A 14,666-nucleotide genomic window follows, 5' to 3' on the forward strand; every position below is an offset into this window, starting at 1 on the left:
CAGCGAGGGAACAGTGAACTGAGGGGTGTGTCCTGTTTCAGAGCTGCCTATAGATGTTGCCAAACTGACTTCAAATGGCTCCCACATATCTTACAAATATTGTCCCAAATTACAGTTCTTGTCTCTCCCTCAAGGGGAAACCTCCTCTGAGCATCCACCCTGTCAACCCCCTCAGGAACTCGTATGTTTCAGTCAGATCACCCCTCCCTCTCCTGAACCCCAACCAGGCCCAGCCTGTCTAACCCATCCTCATAAAATAACCCCCACCTTCCACCCCCCATCTCAGGAATCATTCGCGGTCAGGCGGCCAAATCTGCTTCACATCTCCTGGCTTTCTCCAGTGGCCCCGGTGACACAAGCACCAATTACAGACACACACTGATCACTCCAATCAGCCCATCTGCCTGCGACCGGGTCCACATCAGTGATGCTGCAGCACTGACCTGGCCAGCTGAGAGCCTGTAGTCCTGCGGTAACTGATGAAGACATCAGGCTCATCCAAGGTGGTCTGCTGACTGTCCAAACTCAAACTGGGGATCAGCAGCCCTGAAAGATAAAAGGGGTTTCCTGTTAACTGTGGCTCAGTGGGTATCGCTCCCGTCACGGTCAGGGGAGCGGAAGTTCAAGTTCCACTCCAGGAATCCAGCAACAGGTTTAGTCTGACACTCTCAGAGCCGTACTGAGGGAGTGCCACACTGTCAGAGGGTCAGTGCTGAGGGAGTGCCGCACTGTCAGAGGGTCAGTACTGAGGGAGTGCCGCACTGTCAGAGGGTCAGTGCTGAGGGAGTGCCGCACTGTCAGAGGGTCAGTACTGAGGGAGTGCCGCACTGTCAGAGGGTCAGTACTGAGGGAGTGCCGCACTGTCAGAGGGTCAGTACTGAGGGAGTGCCGCACTGTCAGAGGGTCAGTACTGAGGGAGTGCCGCACTGTCAGAGGGTCAGTACTGAGGGAGTGCCGCACTGTCAGAGGGTCAGTGCTGAGGGAGTGCCGCACTGTCAGAGGGTCAGTGCTGAGGGAGTGCCGCACTGTCAGAGGGTCAGTGCTGAGGGAGTGCCGCACTGTCAGAGGGTCAGTACTGAGGGAGTGCCGCACTGTCAGAGGGTCAGTGCTGAGGGAGTGCCGCACTGTCAGAGGGTCAGTGCTGAGGGAGTGCCGCACTGTCAGAAAGTCAGTACTGAGGGAGTGCCGCACTGTCAGAGGGTCAGTGCTGAGGGAGTGCCGCACTGTCAGAAAGTCAGTACTGAGGGAGTGCCGCACTGTCAGAAAGTCAGTACTGAGGGAGTGCCGCACTGTCAGAAAGTCAGTACTGAGGGAGTGCCGCACTGTCAGAGGGTCAGTACTGAGGGAGTGCCGCACTGTCAGAAGGTCAGTACTGAGGGAGTGGCGCACTGTCAGAGGGTCAGTACTGAGGGAGTGCCGCACTGTCAGAGGGTCAGTACTGAGGGAGTGCCACACTGTCAGAGGGTCAGTGCTGAGGGAGTGCCGCACTGTCAGAGGGTCAGTGCTGAGGGAGTGCCGCACTGTCAGAGGGTCAGTACTGAGGGAGTGCCGCACTGTCAGAGGGTCAGTACTGAGGGAGTGCCGCACTGTCAGAGGGTCAGTGCTGAGGGAGTGCCGCACTGTCAGAGGGTCAGTGCTGAGGGAGTGCCGCACTGTCAGAGGGTCAGTACTGAGGGAGTGCCGCACTGTCAGAGGGTCAGTGCTGAGGGAGTGCCGCACTGTCAGAGGGTCAGTGCTGAGGGAGTGCCGCACTGTCAGAAAGTCAGTACTGAGGGAGTGCCGCACTGTCAGAAAGTCAGTACTGAGGGAGTGCCGCACTGTCAGAGGGTCAGTACTGAGGGAGTACCGCACTGTCAGAAGGTCAGTACTGAGGGAGTGGCGCACTGTCAGAGGGTCAGTACTGAGGGAGTGCCGCACTGTCAGAGGGTCAGTGCTGAGGGAGTGCTGCACTGTCAGAAAGTCAGTACTGAGGGAGTGCCGCACTGTCAGAGGGTCAGTACTGAGGGAGTGTCGCACTGTCAGAGGGTCAGTACTGAGGGAGTGCCGCACTGTCAGAGGGTCACTGCTGAGGGAGTGCCGCACTGTCAGAAAGTCAGTACTGAGGGAGTGCCGCACTGTCAGAGGGTCAGTACTGAGGGAGTGCCGCACTGTCAGAGGGTCAGTGCTGAGGGAGTGCCGCACTGTCAGAGGGTCAGTACTGAGGGAGTGCCGCACTGTCAGAGGGTCAGTGCTGAGGGAATACCGCACTGTCAGAGGGTCAGTACTGAGGGAGTGCCGCACTGTCAGAAGGTCAGTACTGAGGGAGTGCCGCACTGTCAGAGGATCAGTACTGAGGGAGTGCCGCGCTGTCAGAGGGTCAGTACTGAGGGAGTGCCGCACTGTCAGAGGGTCAGTACTGAGGGAGTGCCACGCTGTCAGAGGGTCAGTACTGAGGGAGAGCCACACTGTCATAGGGTCAGTACAGAGGGAGTGCCGCACTGTCAGAGGGACAGTACTGAGGGAGTGTCGCACTGTCAGAGGGTCAGTACTGAGGGAGTGCCGCAATGTCAGAGGGTCAGTACTGAGGGAGTGCCGCACTGTCAGAGGGTCAGTACTGAGGGAGTGCCGCACTGTCAGAGGGTCAGTACTGAGGGAGTGCCGCACTGTCAGAGGGTCAGTACTGAGGGAGTGCTGCACTGTCAGAGGGTCAGTGCTGAGGGAGTGCCGCACTCTCAGAGGGTCAGTACTGAGGGAGTGCCGCACTCTCAGAGGGTCAGTGCTGAGGGAGTGCCGCACTCTCAGAGGGTCAGTGCTGAGGGAGTGCCGCACTGTCAGAGGGTCAGTGCTGAGGGAGTGCTGCACTGTAGTCATTTTTCAGATGGGATATTAAAGGGAGCTCAGGTTGATGGGAGATGGGAAGTAGCCAGGAGGGTACCGGAGTTGGCAATCGCACCGAGGATGGTTTCAGTAATGGATAAGCTGAGGGTGGAGATGATAGCCACAGGGAGAGGCATGTGTTACTGACAGGCAGAGGAATATGGAGGTGCGGTCGGCTTCCTCAGCTCACAAGTGTCTGAATGGTGTCGCCGGATCCCAGCTTTACCCTTTCCTGCAGCAAGAATGCTGCTTCGGTGAAATCCAATCTCGATCTGACAATCTGATTGGAGCTGCTGGTCTGTCACTCCAGATAGTGTCGCCCTCCCGATCCCACAATGCAGCAGGTTGTAGGTATACTGTCGAAAGTGAGGGCCAATGCTGCCCAACCAATCAGCCACGTTACTGGGGTCACAGCTGGAGTAGTTGGCATAAGTCTTTAACTCAGTCAATTCTCGGAGAAACCTTCAGAGAAAGAATTTCCATCGTTCAAATCACATTGTTAAAATGACAAGTTACATACAGAGTAAAGCTCCCTCTGCGCTGTCCCCCATCAAACACTCCCAGGACAGGTACAGCACGGGGTTAGATACAGAGTAAAGCTCCCTCTGCGCTGTCCCCCATCAAACACTCCCAGGACAGGTACAGCACAGGGTTAGATACAGAGTAAAGCTCCCTCTACGCTGTCCCCCATCAAACACTCCCAGGACAGGTACAGCACGGGGTTAGATACAGAGTAAAGCTCCCTCTATACTGTCCCCATCAAACACTCCCAGGACAGGTACAGCACGGGGTTAGATACAGAGTAAAGCTCCCTCTACACTGTCCCCGTCAAACACTCCCAGGACAGGTACAGCACGGGGTTAGATACAGAGTAAAGCTCCCTCTACGCTGTCCCCCATCAAACACTCCCAGGACAGGTACAGCACGGGGTTAGATACAGAGTAAAGCTCCCTCTACACTGTCCCCATCAAACACTCCCAGGACAGGTACAGCACGGGGTTAGATACAGAGTAAAGCTCCCTCTTCGCTGTCCCCCATCAAACACTCCCAGGACAGGTACAGCACGGGGTTAGATACAGAGTAAAGCTCCCTCTACGCTGTCCCCCATCAAACACTCCCAGGACAGGTGCAGCACGGGGTTAGATGGTCGGCACGGTAGCACAGTGGTTAGCACTGCTGCTTCACAGCTCCAGGGACCTGGGTTCGATTCCCGGCTCGGGTCACTGTCTGTGTGGAGTTTGCGCATTCTCCTCGTGTCTGCGTGGGTTTCCTCCGGGTGCTCCGGTTTCCCCCCACTGTCCAAAGATGTGCGGGTTAGGTTGATTGGCCATGCTAAAATTGCCCCTTAGTGTTCTGAAATGTGTAGGTTAGAGGAATTAGCGGGTAAATATGTAGGGATATGGGGGTAGGGCCTGGGTGGGATTGTGGTCGGTGCAGACTCGATGGGCCGAATGGCCTCTTTCTGTACTGTAGGGTTTCTATGATTTCTATGAGATACAGAGTAAAGCTCCCTCTACACTGTCCCCATCAAACACTCCCAGGACAGGTGCAGCACGGGGTTAGATACAGAGTAAAGCTCCCTCTACACTGTCCCCCATCAAACACTCCCAGGACAGGTACAGCACGGGGTTAGATACAGAATAAAGCTCCCTCTACACTGTCCCCATCAAACACTCCCAGGACAGGTACAGCACGGGGTTAGATACAGAGTAAAGCTCCCTCTACACTGTCCCCGTCAAACACTCCCAGGACAGGTGCAGCACGGGGTTATATACAGAGTAAAGCTCCCTCTACACTGTCCCCATCAAACACTCCCAGGACAGGTGCAGCACGGGGTTAGATACAGAGTAAAGCTCCCTCTACACTGTCCCCCATCAAACACTCCCAGGACAGGTACAGCACGGGGTTAGATACAGAATAAAGCTCCCTCTACACAGTCCCCATCAAACACTCCCAGGACAGGTACAGCACGGGGTTAGATACAGAGTAAAGCTCCCTCTACACTGTCCCCGTCAAACACTCCCAGGACAGGTGCAGCACGGGGTTAGATACAGAGTAAAGCTCCCTCTACACTGTCCCCATCAAACACTCCCAGGACAGGTGCAGCACGGGGTTAGATACAGAGTAAAGCTCCCTCTACACTGTCCCCCATCAAACACTCCCAGGACAGGTACAGCACGGGGTTAGATACAGAATAAAGCTCCCTCTACACTGTCCCCGTCAAACACTCCCAGGACAGGTGCAGCACGGGGTTATATACAGAGTAAAGCTCCCTCTACACTGTCCCCGTCAAACACTCCCAGGACAGGTGCAGCACGGGGTTATATACAGAGTAAAGCTCCCTCTACACTGTCCCCATCAAACACTCCCAGGACAGGTGCAGCACGGGGTTAGATACAGAGTAAAGCTCCCTCTACACTGTCCCCCATCAAACACTCCCAGGACAGGTACAGCACGGGGTTAGATACAGAATAAAGCTCCCTCTACACTGTCCCCATCAAACACTCCCAGGACAGGTACAGCACGGGGTTAGATACAGAGTAAAGCTCCCTCTACACTGTCCCCGTTAAACACTCCCAGGACAGGTGCAGCACGGGGTTATATACAGATTAAAGTTCCCTCTACACTGTCCCCATCAAACACTCCCAGGACAGGTGCAGCACGGGGTTAGATACAGAGTAAAGCTCCCTCTACACTGTCCCCGTCAAACACTCCCAGGACAGGTGCAGCACGGGGTTATATACAGAATAAAGCTCCCTCTACACTGTCCCCGTCAAACACTCCCAGGACAGGTGCAGCACGGGGTTAGATACAGAATAAAGCTCCCTCTACACTGTCCCCGTCAAACACTCCCAGGACAGGTACAGCACGGGGTTAGATACAGAGTAAAGCTCCCTCTACACTGTCCCCATCAAACACTCCCAGGACAGGTACAGCACGGAGTTAGATACAGAGTAAAGCTCCCTCTACGCTGTCACCATCAAGGGGTCACTTTGTGATGCCCTCTCACCTTCTGCGTGTTATGCTGGAAGATATTCTCAAATCTTCCCGTAATTCCGTATCAGTGATCATCAGAAGGAGATCCCCATCGACCTGTAGTTCCTGCAGAGACAAATCTCCGATTGGAACTTGCAGCAATAGCTTAACTGAGACACATGCGCACACACACGTATTAAGTTGATCTTTCTCTGCACCCTAGCTATGACTGTAACACTACATTCTGCACTCTCACCTGTCCTTCTCTCTGAACGGTATGCTTTGTCTCACGTGCAAGAAACAATACTTTTCACTGTATGCTAATACATGTGACAATAATAAATCAAACACACACTAAGTCACCATACTCCTAGATGACCATCGGCTGCTCTCCCCTTTGAGGGGGAGAGCTGACTGGTGGTGATTTAACCTGAGGGTCACCACACCTCAGGCAACGTTGAGAAGGCGAGGCCTTCATGAATAACCTCAGCCAATGCAGGAATTGAACCCACGCTGTTGGCATCGCTCTGCATCATTATCAAGTTGTCTAGCCAATGGAGCTAAACCAACCCTGCCAACAACACCGATTCAATTCCTGACCCGACTCTTGGTTTCAGCATTCCCTGCACCCTGTGATGATGTTACGTTCTCACCAAGAATCTCTCACAGTAGACCATGAATCCAATCTGTTGGAGCCAGGTTTGAACTTCGCCCGGTTTCCAGTTCAGGACGGTGGCAGAGAGTCGGCGAGGAACTTCCTCCCCCATCAGCTGCAGGGCTTTCTTGGCGAGAGTGGAAATGGTGGCATTGCCAGAATAACTCACTAATCGCTTCAGACTCTGCGTAGCTCCAATCTCGTGGAGTATCTGGAACAGAGCAGGGACATTCTCACATCAAACAGCAAGATGCAGCTAGAAACCTGAACCAAAAATAGAAAAGATCATTCTTCTCTGAGAGAATCATACTGGCTTCAAACATTCACTCAGAGTCTCACTCCACAGATGCTGCCAGACCGACTGGATCTTTCCAGCACTTCCTGTTTTTAATTAAGTATGAGGAACATGTGGGAAGGGAGGAAGGAAAAAGAGGGAGAAAGTGAAAGAGGGGTTAAGGGAGAGGGGGAGTGGGGAGAGAGGGAAAGAAAGAGGGAAAGAGATGGGAAAGAAAGAGGGCAGGAAGCAAGGAAGGGGCGGAGGGGCAGCTCTGTTAATTAAGGATGACATTAGGATATAAGAGAAGAGTGACTTTAGTTCTAAAGGTCGAGGCGATGGACTAGTGGTATAATCGCTAGACTATTAATACACAAACACTGGGAACCTGGGTTCAAATCCCGCACGGCAGATGGTGGAATCTGAATCCAATAAAAAAAATCTGGAATTAAGAATCTACTGATGACCGTGAAACCATTGCGGATTGTCGGAAAAATCCATCTGGTTCACTAATGCTCTTTAGGGAAGGAAATCTACCGTCCTTACCCGGTCTGGCCTACATGTGACTCCAGAGCCACAGCAATGTGGTTGACTCGCAACTGCCCTCCAAGGGCAACTAAGGATGGGCAATAAATGCTGGCCAGTCAGCAACACCCATATCCCACGGATGAATTTTTTAAAAGCATGTAATAGGTGGAGGGATAGGTCTGTTAATTAAGGGTGGTATTAGCAATCAGGGAAAGGTGACTTCAGTTTTAAAGACCGAGATGTAGAGTTAGGCTTGTGAGAAAGCTACAGCAATAGCTGTGGGTGATTTTAATCTACATATAGACTGTATGAATCAGTTTGGCAAGGGTAGCCTAGAAGATGAGTTCATTGAGTATTTCAGGGTAAATTCTTAAAGCAGCAAATTCTAGAGCCAAATGGACTTGGTTATGTGCAATAAGACAGAATTAATTAGTGGACCTTATAGTCCAGTAGCACTTAGGTTAGCAGTGATCATAACATAATTGAGCTTTGGCAGTGAAGAGTGGGTCTAAAACTAGTGTTTTAAACCTAAACAAAGGCAGTTTTGTGAGTATGAAGGCAGCACTGGCTGAGGTGAACTGGGGAATTAGGTTAAGGGTTAGGTCAGGAAGGTTGCAATGACAAACATTTAAGGAGGTGTTTCATAACACTCAGCAAAGATAGATTCCAGTGAGAAAGAATGTTGGAGATGAAGGCACCATCCGTGAGTAACTAAGGAAATTAAAGATAATACCAAACTGGAAGGAAAAATGTCTGGTGCCGTAAAGGTGATTGGCAGGTGAGAAGATAGGAAAGAAAATAAAAGTACAGCAAAGAATGGCTAAAAGTAATGAGGAGGGAGAAATGAGAATCTGCAAAAAAGCTCGTTAGAAATATAAAAACTGAGTTTTTACAGGTATTTCAAAAGGGAAAGATTAACTGAGGTGAGTGTTGGTTCGCTAGAGAGTGAGGAAATTCTGAGGAATCAATAATGGAAAAATAAGGAAATGATGGGTAAATTGAACAGATATTTTTGTCTAATTTCATTGCAGAATCCTAAGGGACTTCATCCTCGGATCTTTAAAAACGTGGCTGCTGAGATAGTGGATGTTTCGGTTTTAATTTTCCAAAATTCCCTGGATTCTGGAAAGGTGCCCACAGGGCGGCACGGTGGCACAGTGGTTAGCACTGCTGCCTCACAGTGCCAGGGACCCAGGTTTGATTCCCGGCTTGGGTCACTGTCTGTGTAGAGTTTGCACGTTCTCCCGGTGTCTGCATGGGTGCTCCGGTTTCCTCCCACAGTCCAAAGATGTGCGGGTTAGGGTGGATTGGCCATGCTAAATTGACCCCAGTGTCAGGGGGATTAGCAGGGTAAATATGTGGGGTTATGGGAATAGGGCCTGGGTGGAATTGTGGTCGGTGCACACCTGATGGGCTGAATGGCCTCCTTCTGCACTGTAGGGATTCTATGAATCTTCTATGAGATTAGAAAATAGCAAATGTGACTCTTCTATTCAAGAAAGGAGGGAGACAGAAAGCAGGAAACTACAAGCCAGTTAGCTTAACATATGTCGTAGGGAAATTGCTGGAATCTATTATTAAGGAGGTTATAGCAGGGCACTGAGAAAATCTCAATGCAATCAGGCAGAGTCAAAATGGTTTTGTGAAAGGGAAATGGTGTTTGACTAATTTATTAGAGTTCTTTGAGGAAGTAACAAGCAATGTGGATAAAGGGAAACCTGTAGATGTGGTGTACAGAGGGATCTGGGCGTCCGGGTGCATGTATCACAAATGTTAGCATTGCAGGTACAGCAAGTAATTAGTGTGGCAAATGGAATATTGTTGTCTATTGCAAGGGGAATAGAATATAAAAAAGGGATGTTTTGCTACATTTGGTGAAGCCATATCTGGAAAACTGTACAGTTTTGGTCTCCTTATTGTAGAAAGGATGTACTTGCATTAGAAGCAGTTCGGAAAAGCTTCAAAAATCAAGATCAAAATGAATGGCGGAGCAGGCTTGAAGGGCCGAATGGCCTCCTCCTGCTTTTTGTTTCTATGTTTCACTCGACTGATATCTGGGATGGGAGGAAAGATTGGACAGGCTGGGTCTGTATCCAATAGGAGGTGATCTTATTGAATCATTTAGGGCGGGATTTTCCAGCCATGCTGACCCCAAAACCGGAGAATCCCGCCCGAGGTCATTCTCTAGAATGACCACGGAAAGGCCCGAGGACCTGTCTGTGGTCCGCCCCTCGCCTGCTCCGATTCCAGAGGCGGGCGGGACGGTAAAATTCACCCCATACAAACCTGAGGGGGCTTTGACGGGGTGGTTACTGAGGGGATGTTTCCCCTTGTGGGAGAGATCAGAACGAAGAACCAGTTTAAAAATAGAGAGTCTCCCATTTAAGATGTCGATGAGAATAATTTTTTAAGGTTTGTGAGTCTGTGGGACTCTCTTACCCAGAGAGCGGCGGGGGCTGGTTCATTGAATATTTTTAAGGCAGAACTAGATAGATTCTTGAGTAACAAGGTGGGGGTGAAAGGTTCTATGGGATTGGTGGAATGTGGAGTTAAGGTCACAATCAGATCATCCATGATATTATTGAATGGTGGAGCAGGTTTGAGGGGCCGAATGGCCTAACCCTGCTCCTAATTCGAATGTTTGTGTGTTATTTTACTCCTCCATGTCCCTCGATCCCCTCTGCACACGTCTAATTTCACATTGCCTTCTCCTCCCACGCTCCCTGTATTCTCTCTCTCCTCATTCTCTCTCCCTCTCTCTCTCTCTCTGTCCACGTTCTGTCCCTCTGTTGGTACCTGTGTTTTTCTCTGTTTGAATTTGATATCAGCTTCCACACACAGATAGAAAGCTGCCATGCACTGAGCCTCGATCCTTGAACTGTCCAACAGCTGAAGCAGCCGTTGGAGGTCGTAGGCCGTACGTCCCTGCGAGTTGTCCGAGCTGCCCAGCCAATCGCGCGCAAACTCCTCAGGGTGAAGGGAAGCGATGAAAGGCTCCACCAGACCCAGGGTGCCCGATTTCTCCACCTCCTTCTCGATCTCCTTGTTGGTCGCCAGGACGGTGATGGCCAGGCAGGCGTGAAACCGAACCAACTGGTCCTTGGAGAAGGCCAGGGGGAAGAGCCAATCAGCAGCTTTCTTTTCGATCATGAGCCGCTGATTGGCGTTTCCGCCGTGCATGGCGCAGTTGGCCAGGGCGATGGCGCAGTGCTGCAGGATGATGGAATCGTTGCTGCGGCACCAGTACAGGATGGCGTCCAGGCCCCCGTTGGTGATAAGCAGGTAGGATGTTTCCTCTGTGTGTTTGAACATGTGCTGCAGGATCCCTGTGACCACCCTGGCCAGCTCAGCATCATCACGATCCTTGGCCAAGTCCAGAATCACTCCCAGACCCGAGCGAGCTAGTCGGTCCCTGTGAGGAGATCGAAACCACAGACACCACATCAGGCAATGAACCAAAGAGCCAGGAGCAATATCACATTTATTCACAAATATCAGGCCCACTTCACATTCCACAATCCTGCCCCCAATTGATGCAACAATAACAATCATTCCTCCTTCACAGATGGGTGACACGGTGGCACAGTGGTTAGCACTGCTGCCTCACAGCTCCAGGGACCTCATAGAGTCATAGAGGTTTACAACATGGAAACAGGCCCTTCGGCCCAACTTGTCCATGCCGCCCTTTTTTTTAAACCCCTAAGCTAGTCCCAATTGCCCGCATTTGGCCCATATCCCTCGATACCCATCTTACCCATGTAACTGTCTAAACGCTTTTTAAAAGACAAAAATATACCCATCTCTACTACTACCTCTGGCAGCTTGTTCCAGACACTCACCACCCTCTGTGTGAAAGAATTGCCCCTCTGGACCCTTTTGTATCTCTCCCCTCTCACCTTAAACCTACCTGGATTCGATTCCCAGCGTGGGTCACTGTCTATGTGACCCACTTTCTGTGTGGAGTTTGCACGTTCTCCCCGTGTCTGTGTGGGTTTCTTCCAGGTGCTCTGGTTCCCCCCCCCCCACCCCCCCGCCACAATCCAAAGATATACAGGTTAGGTGCATTGGCCTTGCTAAATTGCCCCTTAGTGTCCCGGGGTGCATAGGTTAGAGGGAATAGTGGGGTAAATATGTGGGGTTACGGGGATAGGGCCTGGGTGGGATTGTGGTCGGTGCAGACTCGATGGGCCGAATGGCCTCCTTCTGCACTGTCGGATTCCAATGATTCTATGATTCACCTCCTTTTCCTTTTTCAATATTTCTCACTCTCATTTGTTAGAATTCTTTGTCCTTCTCTCTTTATGCCACTCTCCCTTTGCCTATAAATTCGTTACGATTATATTCTATGACTGTAACACTATATTCTGCACCCTTTCCTTTCCTTCTCCCCAAGTACTCTATGAACGGTATGTTTTGTCTGTATAGCGTGCAAGAAACAATACTTTTCACTGTATGTTGCTACATGTGGCAATAATAAATCAAATCACATCACTGGAGTTTAGAAGAGTGAGAGGGGATCTCATAGAAACTTATAAAATTCCAACAGGATTAGACAGGGTAGATACAGAAAGAATGTTCCCGATGGTGGGGGAGTCCAGAACTAGGGGTCATAGTTTGAGGATAAGGGGTAAACCTTTTAGAACTGAGGTGAGGGGAAATTTCTTCACCCAGAGGGAGGTGAATGCGTGGAATTCACTATCACCGATTGTAGTTGAGGCCAAAACGTTGTGTGATTTCAAGAAAAAATTAGATATAGTTCTTGGGGCTAAAGGGATCAGGATATTCATAGAATCATAGAAACCTACAGTGCAGAAAGAGGCCATTTGGCCCATCGAGTCTGCACCGACCATAATCCCACCCAGGCCCTACCCCCATATCCTTACATATTTACCCGCTAATCCCTCTAACCTACGCATCTCAGGACACTAAGGGGCAATTTTAACATGGCCGATCAACCTAACCCGCACATCTTTGGACTGTGGGAGGAAACCGGAGCAAACCCACGCAGACACGAGGAGAACGTGCAAACTCCACACAGACAGTGACCCAAGTCGGGAATCGAACCCAGGTCCCTGGAGCTGTGAGACAGTAGTTGAATTCAATGATCAGCCATGATCAAAATGAATGGCGGAGCAGGCTCGAAGGGCCGAATGGCCAACTCCTGCTTCTAGTTTCTATGTTTCAAGAATCATACATCATCCCTTCACAATAATTCCTTTACAATAAGGCCCAGCTAAAGAGCTGAGATCCAAACTGTGGAATAGAAGCCAGGTCCAAAAACATGGGAGAGAAGATGTAACAAAGAGACAGCATTGGTTTGCAAACATAAACTCTGGCTCATTGTCAGGGTGGAGAGACTGGGGGAGGAGAATGGAGGAGACTGGGGGAGCGGAGTGGGGGAGACTGGGGGAGGGGATGGGGGAGATGGGGGAGCAGAGTGGGGGAGACTGGGGGAGGGGATGGGGGAGATGGGGGAGCAGAGTGGGGGAGACTGGGGGAGGGGATGGGGGAGCAAAGTGGGGGAGACTGGGGGAGGGGATGGGGGAGATGGGGGAGCGAAGTGGGGGAGACTGGGGGAGGGGATTGGGGGAGACTTGGGGGAGGAGAGTGGGGGAAATTGGGAAGTGAGAGGGAGACAGTGGGGTTGATGGGGAGGGGAAGGTTTGGGGGTGAGAGGGGGAGATGGAGGAGGTGAGGGGGAGATTGGGGAGGGGAGAGATGGGGGGAGGTAAGGGGAGATTGGGGGAGGTGAGGGGGAGACGGGGTAGGTGGTGAGTTGCACAGTTTTGAGTTTCTGGTGAAGACGCAGTTTGGAAACAAGTTCAGCTCCTTCACCTTGACCCGTTGGGTAGTGTGAGTGAGAATGCTGCTGGAGCGATCGATGGTCGTCTCTCTGGCTGTCAAACACAAGCATCTTGTAACACTTCCCTTTTCACCAGAATCATTTCTCACTTCCCAATTTCCTCTCCACATCAGCTAATCCTGGATCAGTTCCATGCCCCCTCCCCCCCACTTGCCTGCAAGTAATGAGTGATCTCCAATGCCTGGGTGAGTAAGGGTTAATACAGAGCATGCTCTTTATTCACTCCAGGAACAGTCGCCATATCTTCCTGCAATTATATTGCCCTCTCTCCAATGGCAACAGCCGCTATAATGCTCCAATCACATTCTTGGTTCAGTCTCCCTGCCACAGGGACAGGAAGAGGCCATTCAGCCCTTTGAGCCTCTTCTGTTATTCAGTTAGATCTCAGTGTCTGTGGCTTAACTTCATTTATTCGCCTTGGTTCTGGTACCCTTGATACCCTTTCCCAGCAGAAATCTATCAATATAAAAAACAGAAAATGCTGGAAATATTCGGCAGGTCTGGCAGCATCTGTGAAGGGTGAAACAGAGTTAATGGTTCAAGTCTGTGTGACTCTCCTCTGGAATCCTATCTGAATTCCTTACTTATATATCACCTCTTGCATTGGTGTTGACATAAGGGACACACACAGAAGCAAAGTTAGAAGAATTTATCACAGGGTTTATTCATAGAAGAATCATAGAACCTGTCCTGGTCCCCCCATGCCGACACTATAGTTAAGAAAGCCCACCAGTGCCTCTACTTTCTCAGAAGACGAAGGAAATTTGGCATGTCAGCTACGACTCTCACCAACTTTTACAGATGCTCCATAGAAAGCATTCTTTCTGGTTGTATCACAGCTTGGTATGGCTCCTGCTCTGCCCAAGACCGCAAGAAACGACAAAAGGTCGTGAATGTAGCCCAATCCATCACGCAAACCAGTCTCCCATCCATTGACTCTGTCTATACTTCCCGCTGCCTCGGCAAAGCAGCCAGCATAATTAAGGGCCCCACGCAGCCCAGACATTCTCTCTTCCACCTTCTTCCGTTAGGAAAAAGATACAAAAGTCTGAGGTCATGTACCAACCGACTCAAGAACAGCTTCTTCCCTGCTGCTGTCAGACTTTTGAATGGATCTACCTCACGTTAAGTTGATCTTTCTCTACATCCTAGCTATGACTGTAACACTACATTCTGCACTCTCTCGTTTCCTTCTCTATGAACGGTATGCTTTGTATGTATAGCGCGCAAGAAACAATACTTTTCACTGTATCCCAATACATGTGACAATAATAAATCAAATCAAATAGAATCCCTACATTGCAGGAACAGGCCATTCGGCCCATCAAGTCTACACTGACTCTCCTCTACCCAGGCCCACTCCGCCACCCTATCCCCATAACGCCCTGCATTTAGCATGGCCAATCCCCCTAATCAGCACCTTTGGAGTGTGGGAGGAAACCGGAGCACCCGGAGGAAACCCACGCAGACACCCAAGGCCAGAATTGAACCCGGGTCCCTGGTGCTGTGAGACG

The 14,666-nt window shown here is 50.7% G+C and overlaps 1 protein-coding gene across 2 annotated transcripts in view; it reads right to left on the bottom strand.

The window, feature by feature from the left end:
• Nucleotides 1–14,666, bottom strand: part of sarm1 (sterile alpha and TIR motif containing 1) — a 28,593-nt gene that overhangs the window by 12,199 nt on the left and 1,728 nt on the right. For both annotated transcript variants that reach the window (XR_013499067.1, XM_078224619.1), the window contains exons 2-6: nt 10,086–10,701; nt 6,486–6,698; nt 5,867–5,958; nt 3,083–3,318; nt 444–546 (exon numbers count right to left, since the gene is read on the bottom strand). Coding sequence is in view for 1 of the 2 variants with exons in the window: in XM_078224619.1 (XP_078080745.1) it covers nt 444–546; nt 3,083–3,318; nt 5,867–5,958; nt 6,486–6,698; nt 10,086–10,701 (1,260 nt within the window). In the remaining variant the exon portion in view is untranslated. The remainder of the gene's footprint in view (nt 1–443; nt 547–3,082; nt 3,319–5,866; nt 5,959–6,485; nt 6,699–10,085; nt 10,702–14,666) is intronic.

This window comes from Mustelus asterias, chromosome 12 (assembly GCF_964213995.1).
Source record: "Mustelus asterias chromosome 12, sMusAst1.hap1.1, whole genome shotgun sequence".
In the NCBI taxonomy this organism is placed as follows: Eukaryota; Metazoa; Chordata; class Chondrichthyes; order Carcharhiniformes; family Triakidae; genus Mustelus; species Mustelus asterias.